General features: G+C 53.5%; 2 protein-coding genes across 3 annotated transcripts in view; both read left to right on the top strand.

The window, feature by feature from the left end:
- The first annotated feature begins 7,265 nt into the window (after positions 1-7,265).
- PTAFR (platelet activating factor receptor) lies at positions 7,266-10,643 on the top strand. Its single transcript, XM_058040248.1, has one exon. It carries the CDS (start codon positions 7,308-7,310, stop codon positions 8,373-8,375), a length of 1,068 nt encoding a protein of 355 aa, XP_057896231.1. The 5' UTR covers positions 7,266-7,307; the 3' UTR covers positions 8,376-10,643.
- Positions 10,644-11,291: 648 nt separating this feature from the next.
- Positions 11,292-12,258, top strand: part of EYA3 (EYA transcriptional coactivator and phosphatase 3) — a 41,867-nt gene continuing 40,900 nt past the window's right edge. For both annotated transcript variants that reach the window (XM_058040254.1, XM_058040253.1), the window contains exon 1: positions 11,292-11,369. The gene's annotated coding sequence lies outside the window, so the exon portion shown is untranslated. The remainder of the gene's footprint in view (positions 11,370-12,258) is intronic.

Raw genomic sequence — 12,258 nt, 5'->3', positions numbered from 1 at the left:
GCCTGCCCAAGGAAGGACCACAGGAACTGGTGTCAAGCCCCAGGGTGCAGCCAGGGCACGGCTAAGCAGGTCACAAGTGCCAAGAGGGAAGTGAGTCACTCACCTGGGAGCCAGCCCCACGCCCTCTTTCCTGTCAGAGCCTCTTCCCAGACAGGAGCACACACACACACACACACACAGGGCTCAGCCCTGCTGGTCTCTCCCCTTGCAGCACAGTCCTGGTGGGCTGGGGTCTGTGACTGAGCTGGAGCAGGTGCTCTGTGCCCCCAAGGTAAGACTCTCCTTTCCCTTCTGCTTGCTCTCCCAGGCCTCCCTCCCTAAACTCCACAAGCTCCTTCTGTGTCTGGGTAACTCAGGACATGGGCTGGCTCAGCATCCCCCGTGGATCTCTGAGCTGTGGCACCTCAAAGGGCTTCTGAGACACCTTCATCCTCCCAGCAGGGTGTGGGGAGACACTCCTTGCTCTGTGTGCCCAGCAAGCAGGGCTGGGGTGAGGAGGAGCACTGTGACAGTGAGTCAGGGATCTGCTGCTGCTGCCTTTGGGGCTGTGGGCTGGGAGGGGGCTGCTCTCACCCAGCTCCCATTCCACCCCTGAGTGACAACGACCCTGCCTTTGCTTGGTGAGGAGCCCTGCCTGGACCTTACTCCTGTGAGGAAGAGGAGGCAGTGCTTGGGGCCTCTCAAGGAGGGCAGGTCCCTCATCCCACTTGTGCACAGCCCCTGCCCAGCCTGGGCAGGCAGATGGAACAGAAGGCAGCAGATGGGGCAGGAGGTGTCTCAGCAGCTGGGAGCAGCAGGATCTGTGTCACAGCTGTGACAGGAGGTGTCACTGCAGTTGGGAGCAGCAGGATCACTGTCCCAGCTGTGGCAGGAGGTGTCACTGCAGTTGGGAGCAGCAGGATCACTGTCCCAGCTGTGGCAGGAGGTTGGGAGCAGCAGGATCACTGTCCCAGCTGTGACAGGAGGTTGGGAGCAGCAGGATCACTGTCCCAGCTGTGGCAGGAGGTGTCTGTGCAGTTGGGAGCAGCAGGATCACTGTCCCAGCTGTGACAGGAGGTTGGGAGCAGCAGGATCACTGTCCCAGCTGTGACAGGAGGTGTCCCTGCAGTTGGGAGCAGCAGGATCACTGTCCCAGCTGTGGCAGGAGGTTGGGAGCAGCAGGATCACTGTCCCAGCTGTGGCAGCTCAGGCAGGACGTGGCTTTTGTCCCCAGCAGAGCTGTGACAGCCTGGGGCTGTAGCTCACACCTCCTGACACGGTGGCCCATGAGCTCACCCCTCTGCCCTGTGCAGCCACAGGCAGCTGGAGGCTGCCCTGCTCCCTCACCCACTGCTGGGGACCTGCCCAGCTACCAGCAGGGACATTTCTCTGCCAGTCTGGGCAATCCCTGTGGCACAGCCTCGGCTGTCAGAGGGGACCCAGGGAGTGCCCCTGCCCAGGAGTGTCTCTGGCCCATGGGTTGGTGTGTTTTCCTTTCCTGCTGAGCAAGCCCAGCTCCGGGGCACATTCCTGCAGGGTTGGTAAGGAGGTGGGGACAGGCTGTGCTCAGCCTGCAACAAGCAAAAGAAAATTCTGCAGAGTGTTCAGTGAGCAGTGGGAACTCATGGGAACTCACAGAATCACAGAATCACAGAAATTCAAGGCTGGAAGAGACCTGTAAGATCATCAAGTCCAACCCATGTTCTAACAATTCAACTAGATCATGGCAGCAAGTGCCACATCCAGTCTTTTTTTGAACTCTTCGAGGGATGATGACTCCACCTCATCAGACAGTAACACAGCACCAGCTGAGTGTGTGCTGCAGCTCCAAAAGAATTTCATGCTTTTTCAAAGACCCATCCTGGTACTCAAGAATGTGTCCTGGGGACTGGAACCAGCAGGGATGGAGCTCACCTGTGTGCTAGGGGCTGGTGCTGTCACGAGCTGCATGTTGGAGTTTCATCTTGTCCTTGTTTGCTGCTGTCACAGACCCATCAGCTGAAGTGCTGCTCCTCCATTTGCACTCCTTGGAAAGCTCTGCTCTGCCTACGCAGTGTAGCTTGCTCTTGGGAAGAAATCTCTGGATATTTGCTTACAAAACCAAGAGTTTCTGATCCCTCTGAAATGTACATGTGGTTATCCAAAGTGAGTTATTGCTACCAGGCTGCATCTAAGAAGGAAATTACCTCAAGGGCATGTGCCAGAGGCAGGTGGGGCTTACAGGAGGCACTGGGCATCTGCCATGGCTGGGTGCCAGGCCCAGGGGGAACAGCCTGTGTGGGGTTTTCCCCAGAGAGTGGAATTTGGAACAGCTGCTCTGGGATCCAGCACGTACAACAACCTGAAGGACGATCACTGCTCCTTAGCAGCATCTATGGGAATCAGAGGAAGAGAAGTTTATTTGTTTTTTATTAGGTTGCAAGTTGGCTTGATGAAAGTAAAGGCATTTTCAAGATGGGTTTTTTTTCTCTACACTTGCAGAGCTGTCAGAGCTGTCAGCTGGTGTGTGCATTCCCTGGACAGGAAGAACAGGAAATATTGTCAAGCACAGGGCAGCCAGAGTGCCAGGAGTGCTGAACGAGCCCACCCCCCTGGCAAAATGCATCTCAATATTGGAGTGCTCAGCAATTGGCAGCAGGGCCAGGAGAGCAGGGAAAGAGGGTTCCCAGGTGGGAAGGGAGTCAAAGGGAGGAGCTGGCTCTGGGCACTGTATGGGGGCAAAGGGATCTGCTGATTTAGAATGGCCATGGCTGAGCAGAGGAAGGATGGAGACTTTTGAAGGTTCCTCCCCAGCCCAAAACCCCCCGGGCTTTCATTTCCTCTAAGAGCTGGGTTGTGGCAGGACAGTGAACCAAGACTTGTCAAGTGTTGCAAACATCCCCCCCTTGGCCCTGACATTGCTGGCTGCTCTCCCCAGAGACTTGGACTGGCTGTCAGCCAACCTCTGTGGCTGGATCTTGTTTGGTTTTAAGTTTAAACCCCCAGGAGCAGCCTAAAGGGCAGAGCTGGGGCTCTGTCTCATCCCTCAAGGGTCAGATTCCTTCATCTTTACAGCAGCTGATGGAAGGGGAAAGGAGGGAGGAGGTCTGGTGGCAGAGGGAAGGAGATGGCTGCAGCTTCCATCCCAGCACAGCTCTGGGGCATCACTGCAGGAGCCTCAGCTCACCCTCATGTGGCTGACAGACAGGGCTTGGCTGTCCCTTGCTCCACATGCCAGCCCCCGTGCAGCCCACCCTGCCAAGGCTTCCATCCCGTGTGCTGCAGGTGCTCTGGGGCTCCCTCACATTGCAGGGGCTCCTCTCTGCCCAGGGAGCTTCCAAATACCTTGGCCACCCTGTGCTGTGGTGCCAATTGTGGTGTCCATGGACTTCTGGTTGGCTTGGAGCTCCCCCTGAGAGGGGTTCAGAGCAGCAGGACATGGAGTGTCCTGCAGTTTGCAGAGTCCTTTCACATCTCCAGCCTGGCTGGAGCTCCCTGGGGATCCTGGGCCCTGCCTGGCACCTGGGTGCACACCTTCAGAGCTTTGCTCACCACTGGTGTCTCTGAATTACTGTGCTGAGTGAGCTTCAGGCTGCCTCAGGTAACAGTGGCCATCATGTGATGGTGGATGGGACAGGTAACAATCTGCCCTGCTCTGGTGTCTCTGTCTGCTGAATATCCCTGAAGTAAAGGGAGACTTGGGATGGTGGAACTCCTGAATTAGTTCCAACACAAGTGTGAAGGAGAGGGCTAGGAAATGAACCTTTCCATATGTCCATATATGAACTGTTCATATGTCCATATATGAACTTGTCCATATGTCCATATATGAACATATGTTCATATGTCCAAATGAATCTGTCCAGGAGTTTCCTGTCCCTTTCTTGGAAATTATTAAGTGGAAGCTCTTCTGCCAGTCATCTGTTTGGGAGAAAGAGGCTCAAAAAGTTGTCTATTCCCAAATCTAACTGGGGACACAGAGTGGATTCTTATTCTGTATTTAGAGGAAAATCCCAATTTTGCCCTCTTTCAGGATCATCAGAAGCAGAGATACTCTGAGGAAAAAGCCTTAAGGACTCTCCAGACTTTTGCTGCGCCTAATTGCCTTTCCTCTACAGCCTATTTTATTTCTCATTTCCTTGGTGATGTCAACATTTCCTCTCCTCTAGTGACTCTGCAGTCATGCTACAGTTGCTCCCATTCTGGTGCCCTGCTCTAAAGAGCTGCCAGTGCAGAGACTGTCCAGCCCCAGGGCAGGGAAAATAACATCTGGGAGACATCCAAGCATCCTCAGTGAAACCCTCTCTGCTGCTAAGGCTGAAGATGGACCTATTGTGCTGAATTTTTTTTCAACTCTGGTAAGCAGAAAATACTTTATTAGTATTATTCATACTTATTAATAATTTATTAGTATTATTCCTCTCGGAATCTATTATTGCTGATGGCAAAGCTTGCTTGCATCTATAAGCCAGTAAATCCTGACTGGGAGGGCACAGCCCATGGCAGGGTCTGCAGACCAGGAGCAGGATCAGCACGTGCCCTTACCCTGCTGCTTAATTCCACCCTCAGCCCTGCATCCAGTGCAGCTGATGGTGCAAACCAGCTGGAATTACTGCCTGGGGGACTGAGGACGAGGCACTGCCTCGGGCTGGAGGTCTCAGGGGGTTTGGCCAGGCAGCACAGGCTGCTGCTGCAGCAGGGAGCAGCACCCACAGCCCCCAGAGCCTGCCCCGCTCGCCTCTCTGCTGGCACAGGCTCCAACAGGCTCCAGAGAAAGGGGAACTGCCCCAGCAGGACAGGCTGAGAGCCCCCACAGAGCACTCCAGGGCTCAGGGCAGCCACAAATGTCCAGAGATGTCAGCCTGGCTTCCTCAGGCTGAGGAGGGAAATTCCTGGGGGATGGGGCTGTGCTCCCTCCTGGCTGTGCTCTGTACAAGATCTCACTTGGCTCTTGAGAAGGACAGGACACCTCTCCTGGGATTCCCTGCAGGACCCTGGCACAGCACAGCCTCTAATGCAAAGATAGCTGAGCTCTGGTGGTGCTGGGGCCAGGAGAAGGCACTGCCATCTCCCACAGACCACCTTTGCCAGAGATTGCAGAGACTGGAAGCAGTCACAGAGCTGGTTCTCACATTCAACCCTTCATTTCAGAGCACAGCCCTCCCTGTGGCTCAAGCTTCTGTGCACAACCCTGCTGTGAAGGGACATGCATGTTCACTCTCCCTTCCACCCCATCTGCTAAATCTGGCAGCTGCTGTGCAGTCTGCACACAGTAAAGTTCACCAGAGCTCCTGGGCAAAGTTTGGTGGCCACCATGCCATTGTGCAGAGCCAGAAATGGAGGTGTGGGTGGACAGTGCCCTGGGGAACTGTCTGAAGGGATTTTGTGAACAGCAGCTGTGCCAATGTATTGATGTAAGCACTTCTCATGAATCCTGCTAGAGAGATGCATTACCTGGTTTTTTTCCCTCCACTCTTGGTATACTCAGGTCTAGTGCCACAGAAACAGATCACCTTTAATTGCAAAGATTCCAGTCCTAAGCATCAGAACTATTTGCTGGTGTTGCAGATAGTCACAGCAGTGTGAGTTCATGGCACATATTTGAAAAAAAAAAAAAGAAAAAGAAAAAAAAGAGTTCTCTAATGATCTTAGGTAATTAGGACTTCTCAGGTTTTTATTCCTTATTCCAATGTCAGACTAGTGTATCAAACATTACACTCCCTGTGACAAAGCCCACCTGAATAATCTACTGCTCTTTAGAGGTCAGGGGGCTCTCAGAAGGGTGGCAGAGATCGAGGTGAATGAGGAGAAATGCATGTGTCACCTGGGGCCAGCTCCCAGCTCTGCCAGCTCTGTGTCCATTCTGCTCAGACTGAGCTTAGGGACACCTGGAGCTCAGCAGTGCCCACAACGCAGCTGCCTGGGAAGGTCCAGATCTTGAAACTGTTGTGTCCTTAGGGGACCTGGCAGGGGTGAGGAAGGACAGCACCCTCAGGAAGATGAGTGCTGCCTTCCCCTCCTAAGGGCTGGAGAGCAGCACTGAGGCTGCAATTCTGCAGAAAAAGGGAGAGCAAACTCCAGCTGACTTCCTCATTTGCAGAGGAAAATTGCAAACGTGTGAATGTGCAAATGAGGAACAACAGCCCAAGGACACCCGGGGGGGGACCCAGCCCACAGAGGATGGGATGGGGGTTCCTGGCACTGCCTGCTGCTGGGGAGGATCCAGAACGTTTTGAGGCAGGAGGGCACTCTCAGGAGCAGCAGGTGAGGAAAGTGATCCTGCTCCTCTACTCAGCACATCTGGAGTGCAGTAGCCACTTCTGTGTATAATTAAAGCCCCCAAGGAAGCCATGGGGCTCCTGGAGCGGGTCCAGTGGAGGCTGCAGAGATGATGAAGGGACTGGAGCATCTCTCTGGTGAGGAAAGGCTGAGGGTGCTGGGGCTGCTCAGCCTTGAGAAGAGATGTCTGAGAGGGGCCCTCATCCCTGTCTGTCTGTCTGTGTCTGCAGGGAGGGTCAGGGGGACAGACTCTTCAGTGGTGCCCAGCAGCAGGACATGGTGGTGCCCATTCCAGGCATAAACTGAAAGTCCCAACTGAATATGAGAAAAACTTCTTATCTGCGAGGGTAACAAAGGCCTGGAACAGGCTGCCCACAGAAGCTGGGGGTTCTCCTTCCCTGCAGTTATTCAGACCCTGCCTGGATGCCCTCCTCCACGATCTGCTCCGGGTAAATGTGCGTCAGCAGGGGCTGGTCAGGTGATCTCCCAAGGCCTTTTCCAACCCCAGCTCTTCTGGGGTTCTGGGAGAGGTTTTTATCACGTACTGTTTCACATCCGGAATCCTTTAAAAACAAGCATAAAGAAGATAAAAAGTATCAGGAACTGTGGTGAGAAGTAGGGGCATGGGGGAGGTGGCAGAGGAAGAAAGAAGAACCACATGCAGGGAGAGGATTAGTCATAGAAAACACGCCTGATTCTAGTAAAAGATTAAGTTTGAGACAGGGAAGTGTAACAGATTACTTTTATCTAAGAACTTTCATGCAGAAGAGCATTTTAAGATTAGAGATGAGTAATCTGAGATCTCACTGCAGCAAACAATGCTGGATGAAGACACAGAGGTTTGTATGCTGTGGAAATGGGCTTGAAGAGAAGACCAAGGAGACAGGGCAGGTGTCTGGCTGGAACCAAGGCATCAGCAGAACTCCTATGGTCATAGACAACTGATAAAGAAAGGTGGGGTTTGGTTTAGCAATGGTGCCAAAACAATAATCTTGATTTCTGCTGTCTATTTTTAGGTAAGAAGAAAACTGTGTCAGGAAACTGAGCTTCAGACGTGGCCACTCAGCACCATGATGTCTGGAAAAGGCAAAGGAGGTGCAGAAGGCAGTGCTGATTCCTACATTCCATGCCACATAGACTCTGAGTTCCGCTACAGCCTCTTCACTGTTTTCTACAGCATTATTTTCATTCTAGGCTTTGTTGCCAACTGCTACGTTCTCTGGATTTTCAGCCGTATTTACCCCACCAAGAAACTCAATGAAATCAAGATTTTCATGGTGAACCTGACAGTAGCTGACTTGCTCTTCTTAATTACAATGCCAATGTGGATTGTTTACTACCACAACCATGGAGACTGGATCATGCCTGAGTTCCTCTGTAACGTGGCTGGCTGGTTTTTTTTTGTTAATACCTACACTTCTGTTGCCTTTCTGATGGTCATCACATACAACCGTTACCAAGCTGTGACTAATCCTATTAAAGCTGCTCAGCTGACCACCCAGAGAAGAGGGATCTACTTATCAGCAGCTATCTGGATCATAATAGTGGGCAGCTCTTTGTATTATCTTTTTGACAATAATACTATTCCAGAGAAGGTGGACTCCAAGAATTTCACGCGGTGCTTTGAGCGCTACGACACCACGGGCGGTGTTTCAGCTGTTCTTGCCATTCATGTCATCATCTGCATCCTCTTCTACATCATTTTCCTTTTAATACTAGGCTGGAACGTTGTCATCATCAGGACCCTGTTCTCCAAGTCAGTGCGCCCACGGAAGAGCGCTCACGTCAAGCAGAGGGCCCTGTGGATGGTGTGCACGGTGCTGGCCGTGTTCATCATCAGCTTTGTGCCCCACCACATCGTGCACCTGCCCTGGACCCTGACTGTCCTGGAGCAGTGGCAGAAGGAGAACTGTCAGCTGCGCCAGCAGCTCAACGACGCTCACCAGGTGACTTTGTGCCTCTTGAGCACCAACTGTGTGCTGGACCCGATCATCTACTGCTTCCTCACCAAGAAGTTCCAGAAGCACGTCTCAGAAAACCTGAAAAGCATGAGAGGGAGCCGCAAATGCTCCAGGCAAACGACTGATACAATCATTGAGGGCACTGTTCACCAAGAGGATGGCGTCAGGATCTGTTAGGGCCACTTGGTGTTTTCTGATTGCACATGGAGAAGTGGGAATTATTCACTCATCTTTTCTCAAGAAGAGGTACCAAGGGACACAACAGAGGACCAGGATTTTACATTTTCTTTTTCCCATTAGACAGAAGAATGGATGCTCAGTTCTTCTGTCACATGCAAAGGGCAGAACTGGAACCTGCAGTAATTCGGCAGCAAAGCTCCTTGTGTCCAGGCTGGTGTTCTCATGGCCACTGAGAACAGCTCAGATGACTGCTTTAACATGAAAAAAAATGTGTCACTGAGCCTCTGCAGTGAGCAGCTAGAAGCTGAGTGTACCAAAATTACCCATTGTGTCAGTCCAGACAGCACCAACCTGCTCCTCTGCCTGCCCAGCTCTCACAGTGGATCCAGTATCAGAGCTGTGAGGGACTTCTGAAATACCTGGAAGAACAGATGGAGCTCTGAGTGCCATCAGGGGGCTCTTCTAAGCAGCTTACATGGTCTGGTGAAGAGAGTCTGAGCTAATGAAGCTCTTGAGTGGCTGTAAGGCACATAGTCCATGGAATTCCTCAGCTGCTGTCAAAGAGATCTGCACCTCTGATCCCTTCATTCCTTCTTAGCAGCTCACACGGTCTGCTGCGATCCAAACAGATGTCTGGGAGCAGCTATTATGAATCTTTACTTGCAAATCTTGGGTCAGCAAAGTAGGGAAGGGAAGGAAAGGAAGAGAAATTGGCAGTCCCTAGCTTACCTCCCCCCTCCCTCCACCAGATCAGCATTATTGCCAAAGGACACTATGGTCTGCCCTGGCTTCCTGTGTGAAAGCAGAACTGGCCAGCCAGTGGCCTGTGCACTCAGTTCAGTAATTTCTGACTGACTGCAGACACCCAGTCTTGCTCAGGAGGCTCCAGATAACAGAGGGCTACTGTCAGCATGGGCATTACGATAAGGAAAAAAAAAAAAAAAGCTTAAAATGCTTCTGTATCTTTCTACTTATTTATTTAATTTAGGATTAGAGCCATTACATTATTTTTTCCTCCATCCTGTTGAAGCTGACTAGTTCTTGATCTACAGCAAGTGAAGTGTTAGGTCAGGACACTTGACAGAGAAATAATTCACACACTCCACGCCCAGGGCAAAGTGGTTTTCCATGGGTGCTGAGTTCTGTTACCAGTCATGAGACACTTGGGGTTCCTTTTCTAACCCAAATTGCTCAATCTGGCACAGGAAATTGGGCAGGGAAGGGAACTTACTTGTTTTCACAACAGTTGTTGGTTCCCTAAATGTCCTGGTCTGTTGATGACAGGAGCAGTGTATCTGACCTGTGACACCAATTGTTCATGTGCAGGACAGCAGCCCTCCCATACCTGCCTAAGAACAGGAGAGATAAACTCAAGCCTTTCCAAAGACAGGACCAATATTTGTACTGCTTTGCCAGCGGAGATACAGCTCCTTCAGATGTATCCTCTAGAGCTCCCCAGGCAGCTTTTGTCCCTCTTTGTTCCAGTAAGGAAAAGAATTAAAATGTTTATTTTTCTAAGGCCATTGCCAGGGCCAGCCCTGCACTCCAGGCCCAGTGCCAGAGTCTGATCACAATAAGAGTGCATCTCCCTCCTAGTCCTGGGCTCTGCTCCAGTAATAGCCACCCAAAATAAACATTTGCCAGTACCTCATGCTCCTCAGACACCTTCAAAGATGCACTCTGAATCTGCAGAGCCACAGCACGCAGCAAGGGAGCAATTTCTGTAATTTGAAAATGAGAATCTGCCTCTGTTTCTGCACTGTTCTGTGAGCACATTTTGGATGAGGAGCTCCCACAGCTGGCAGAGGGGAAGACCTGCCTTCCCCCTTGGCTCCCAGCAATAGTGGAGCTCTCATTTCACAGACCCTAAAGCCCTGATGGATGGAGCTTGGCAACTCTCGGAGGAAATGGAAAATATTTTTACATGGAAAGCTGGCATGATCTTCCACTGGTTCTTGGAAAGCTTGTGGGAGTTTACAGTTCAGGTCTTTACCACGGGTACGTAACAGGCTTTATTCCACAGCAAGCACAGTGGGCTCAGGGAACAAACATAAACTTGCATCTGAGGAAAAGGATAAGCAGAGAGAAAAGCCCCAGGGCCACTTCAGGAGATGTTATGCTAATTATTCTGTAAAAATGCATTTCTAAAATACAGGCTAAGCTGCTACTTCTGTTCCTGGAAATACTTTCTTGTTCTTACTGCAATGTTGCATTACTCTGCTTTACCTTGCAATGAAATGGATCCTCAAAAGATCTTTTAAATAAAGTGCGTTCCCCAAGTGTTTTTTTGCCCTTTAACTTTTCCCACTTTCTCATCTTTCTGTAACGCTGTGGGGAGGAGGGAGAGAATCGGGAATACCGAGCCCGGAAGCCCGGAGGGCTGGGGGGTTAAGATGTGGGTTTATTTCTCGTTACACTACTCTCATTTATCTCGCAATAAATTAGACGGATTCCCTCAGCCGGGCCATGTCTGCCGTACTAGTGCTGGGTGAGAGATCTTCTGCCCGGAGGGCTGGGGGGTTAAGATGTGGGTTTATTTCTCGTTACTCTACTCTGATTTATCTCGCAATAAATTAAACAGATTCCCTCAGCCGGGCCATGTCTGCCGTAGCGGTGCTGGGTGAGAGATCCCTCCTACCCTGCTCTCGCCCCCAGAGCCTTTCGTTGTGTTTGCTCTGCCCTGCCCGGCTGAGGGCGGTGACTGAGCAGCTTTGGTGACACCCAGCCTGGCTCCCCTCTATTTAAATACACTTGGGACAGCGAATGAGGGCGACTTCACAAAAAAATATTTTCCGTTTTCTCCAAGAGTGAGGCCGCCACAGCGCCCAGACCCACACGGGCCCGGCTCCCTCACGGCGGCGGCCCCGCCCCGGCGGGCGGGCAGTGACGCCACTGCCGGCGCCGCGCTCTGTTCCGGCGGCGGGCGGGGAGCGCGGGCGCCGCTGCCATGTCCGCTGCGGGCCCCGGGCCCGGCTCCGGAGCCGCCTCTTGGTAAGAACCTGCTCGGGCCCTGCGCACGGAGCCCCCGGTGCTGTTCGCGGGCTCGGGCTGGCACCGGCGAACCGGCGTCTGCGGGGCCGCGGGCGGCGAGGCCGACGCGTGTGCTCAGCGTGCGCTCCTGCCCCTGCTCCGCCGGAGCACGGGCCCGAGCGGCCGCAGCAGCACCGGCGGCGCGGGGCTGGACCTGCTCCGGGGCTGGACCTGCTCCGGGGCTGGACCTTGCCTGGCCGCCCCCGAGCCCGGCTGTCCCGGCTCCTTGGCCGCTGCTGGTGCGCGGAAGGGCCGGGAGAAAGGCAGGAGGGGCAGGGGCACTGCCCGGCTCCCTGGGCTCACCCAGGCACTGAGGAGCGGCCAGAGGGACCCAGAGCCGGCCCCGGGGCACTGCCCGGCTCTCTGGGCTCGCCCAGGCACTGAGGAGCGCCCAGAGGGACCCAGAGCCGGCCCCGGGGCACTGCCCGGCTCTCTGGGCTCGCCCAGGCACTAAGGAGCGCCCAGAGGGACCCAGAGCCGGCCCCGGGGCACTGCCGGGCTCCCTGGGCTCGCCCAGGCACTGAGGAGCGGACAGGGGGACCCAGAGCCGGCCCCGGGGCACTGCCCGGCTCCCTGGGCTCACCCAGGCACTGAGGAGCGGCCAGAGGGACCCAGAGCCGGCCCCAGCGCTGCCCGGGGCTCGGGAGATGGCCACAGGAGGGACCGCAGCTCCCGGTACCGGGCACGGGCTGTGCCGGCTTCCCCAGGGCACGGTTCAGCACACCTGCATCGCTCCTGGCTGGGTTTAATGCTTATGCTGGAGCCTGTACACTCCAATAGGATGTTTGGGCTGGGCTTAGGCTTCACAAGCGAGGTTGGATCCAGGTGGGCTCTGTTGTATGTTCCTGGT

Source organism: Melospiza georgiana, chromosome 24 (genome assembly GCF_028018845.1).
Source record: "Melospiza georgiana isolate bMelGeo1 chromosome 24, bMelGeo1.pri, whole genome shotgun sequence".
Lineage (NCBI taxonomy): Eukaryota > Metazoa > Chordata > Aves > Passeriformes > Passerellidae > Melospiza > Melospiza georgiana.
This window is presented reverse-complemented; position numbering and strand designations above follow the sequence as displayed.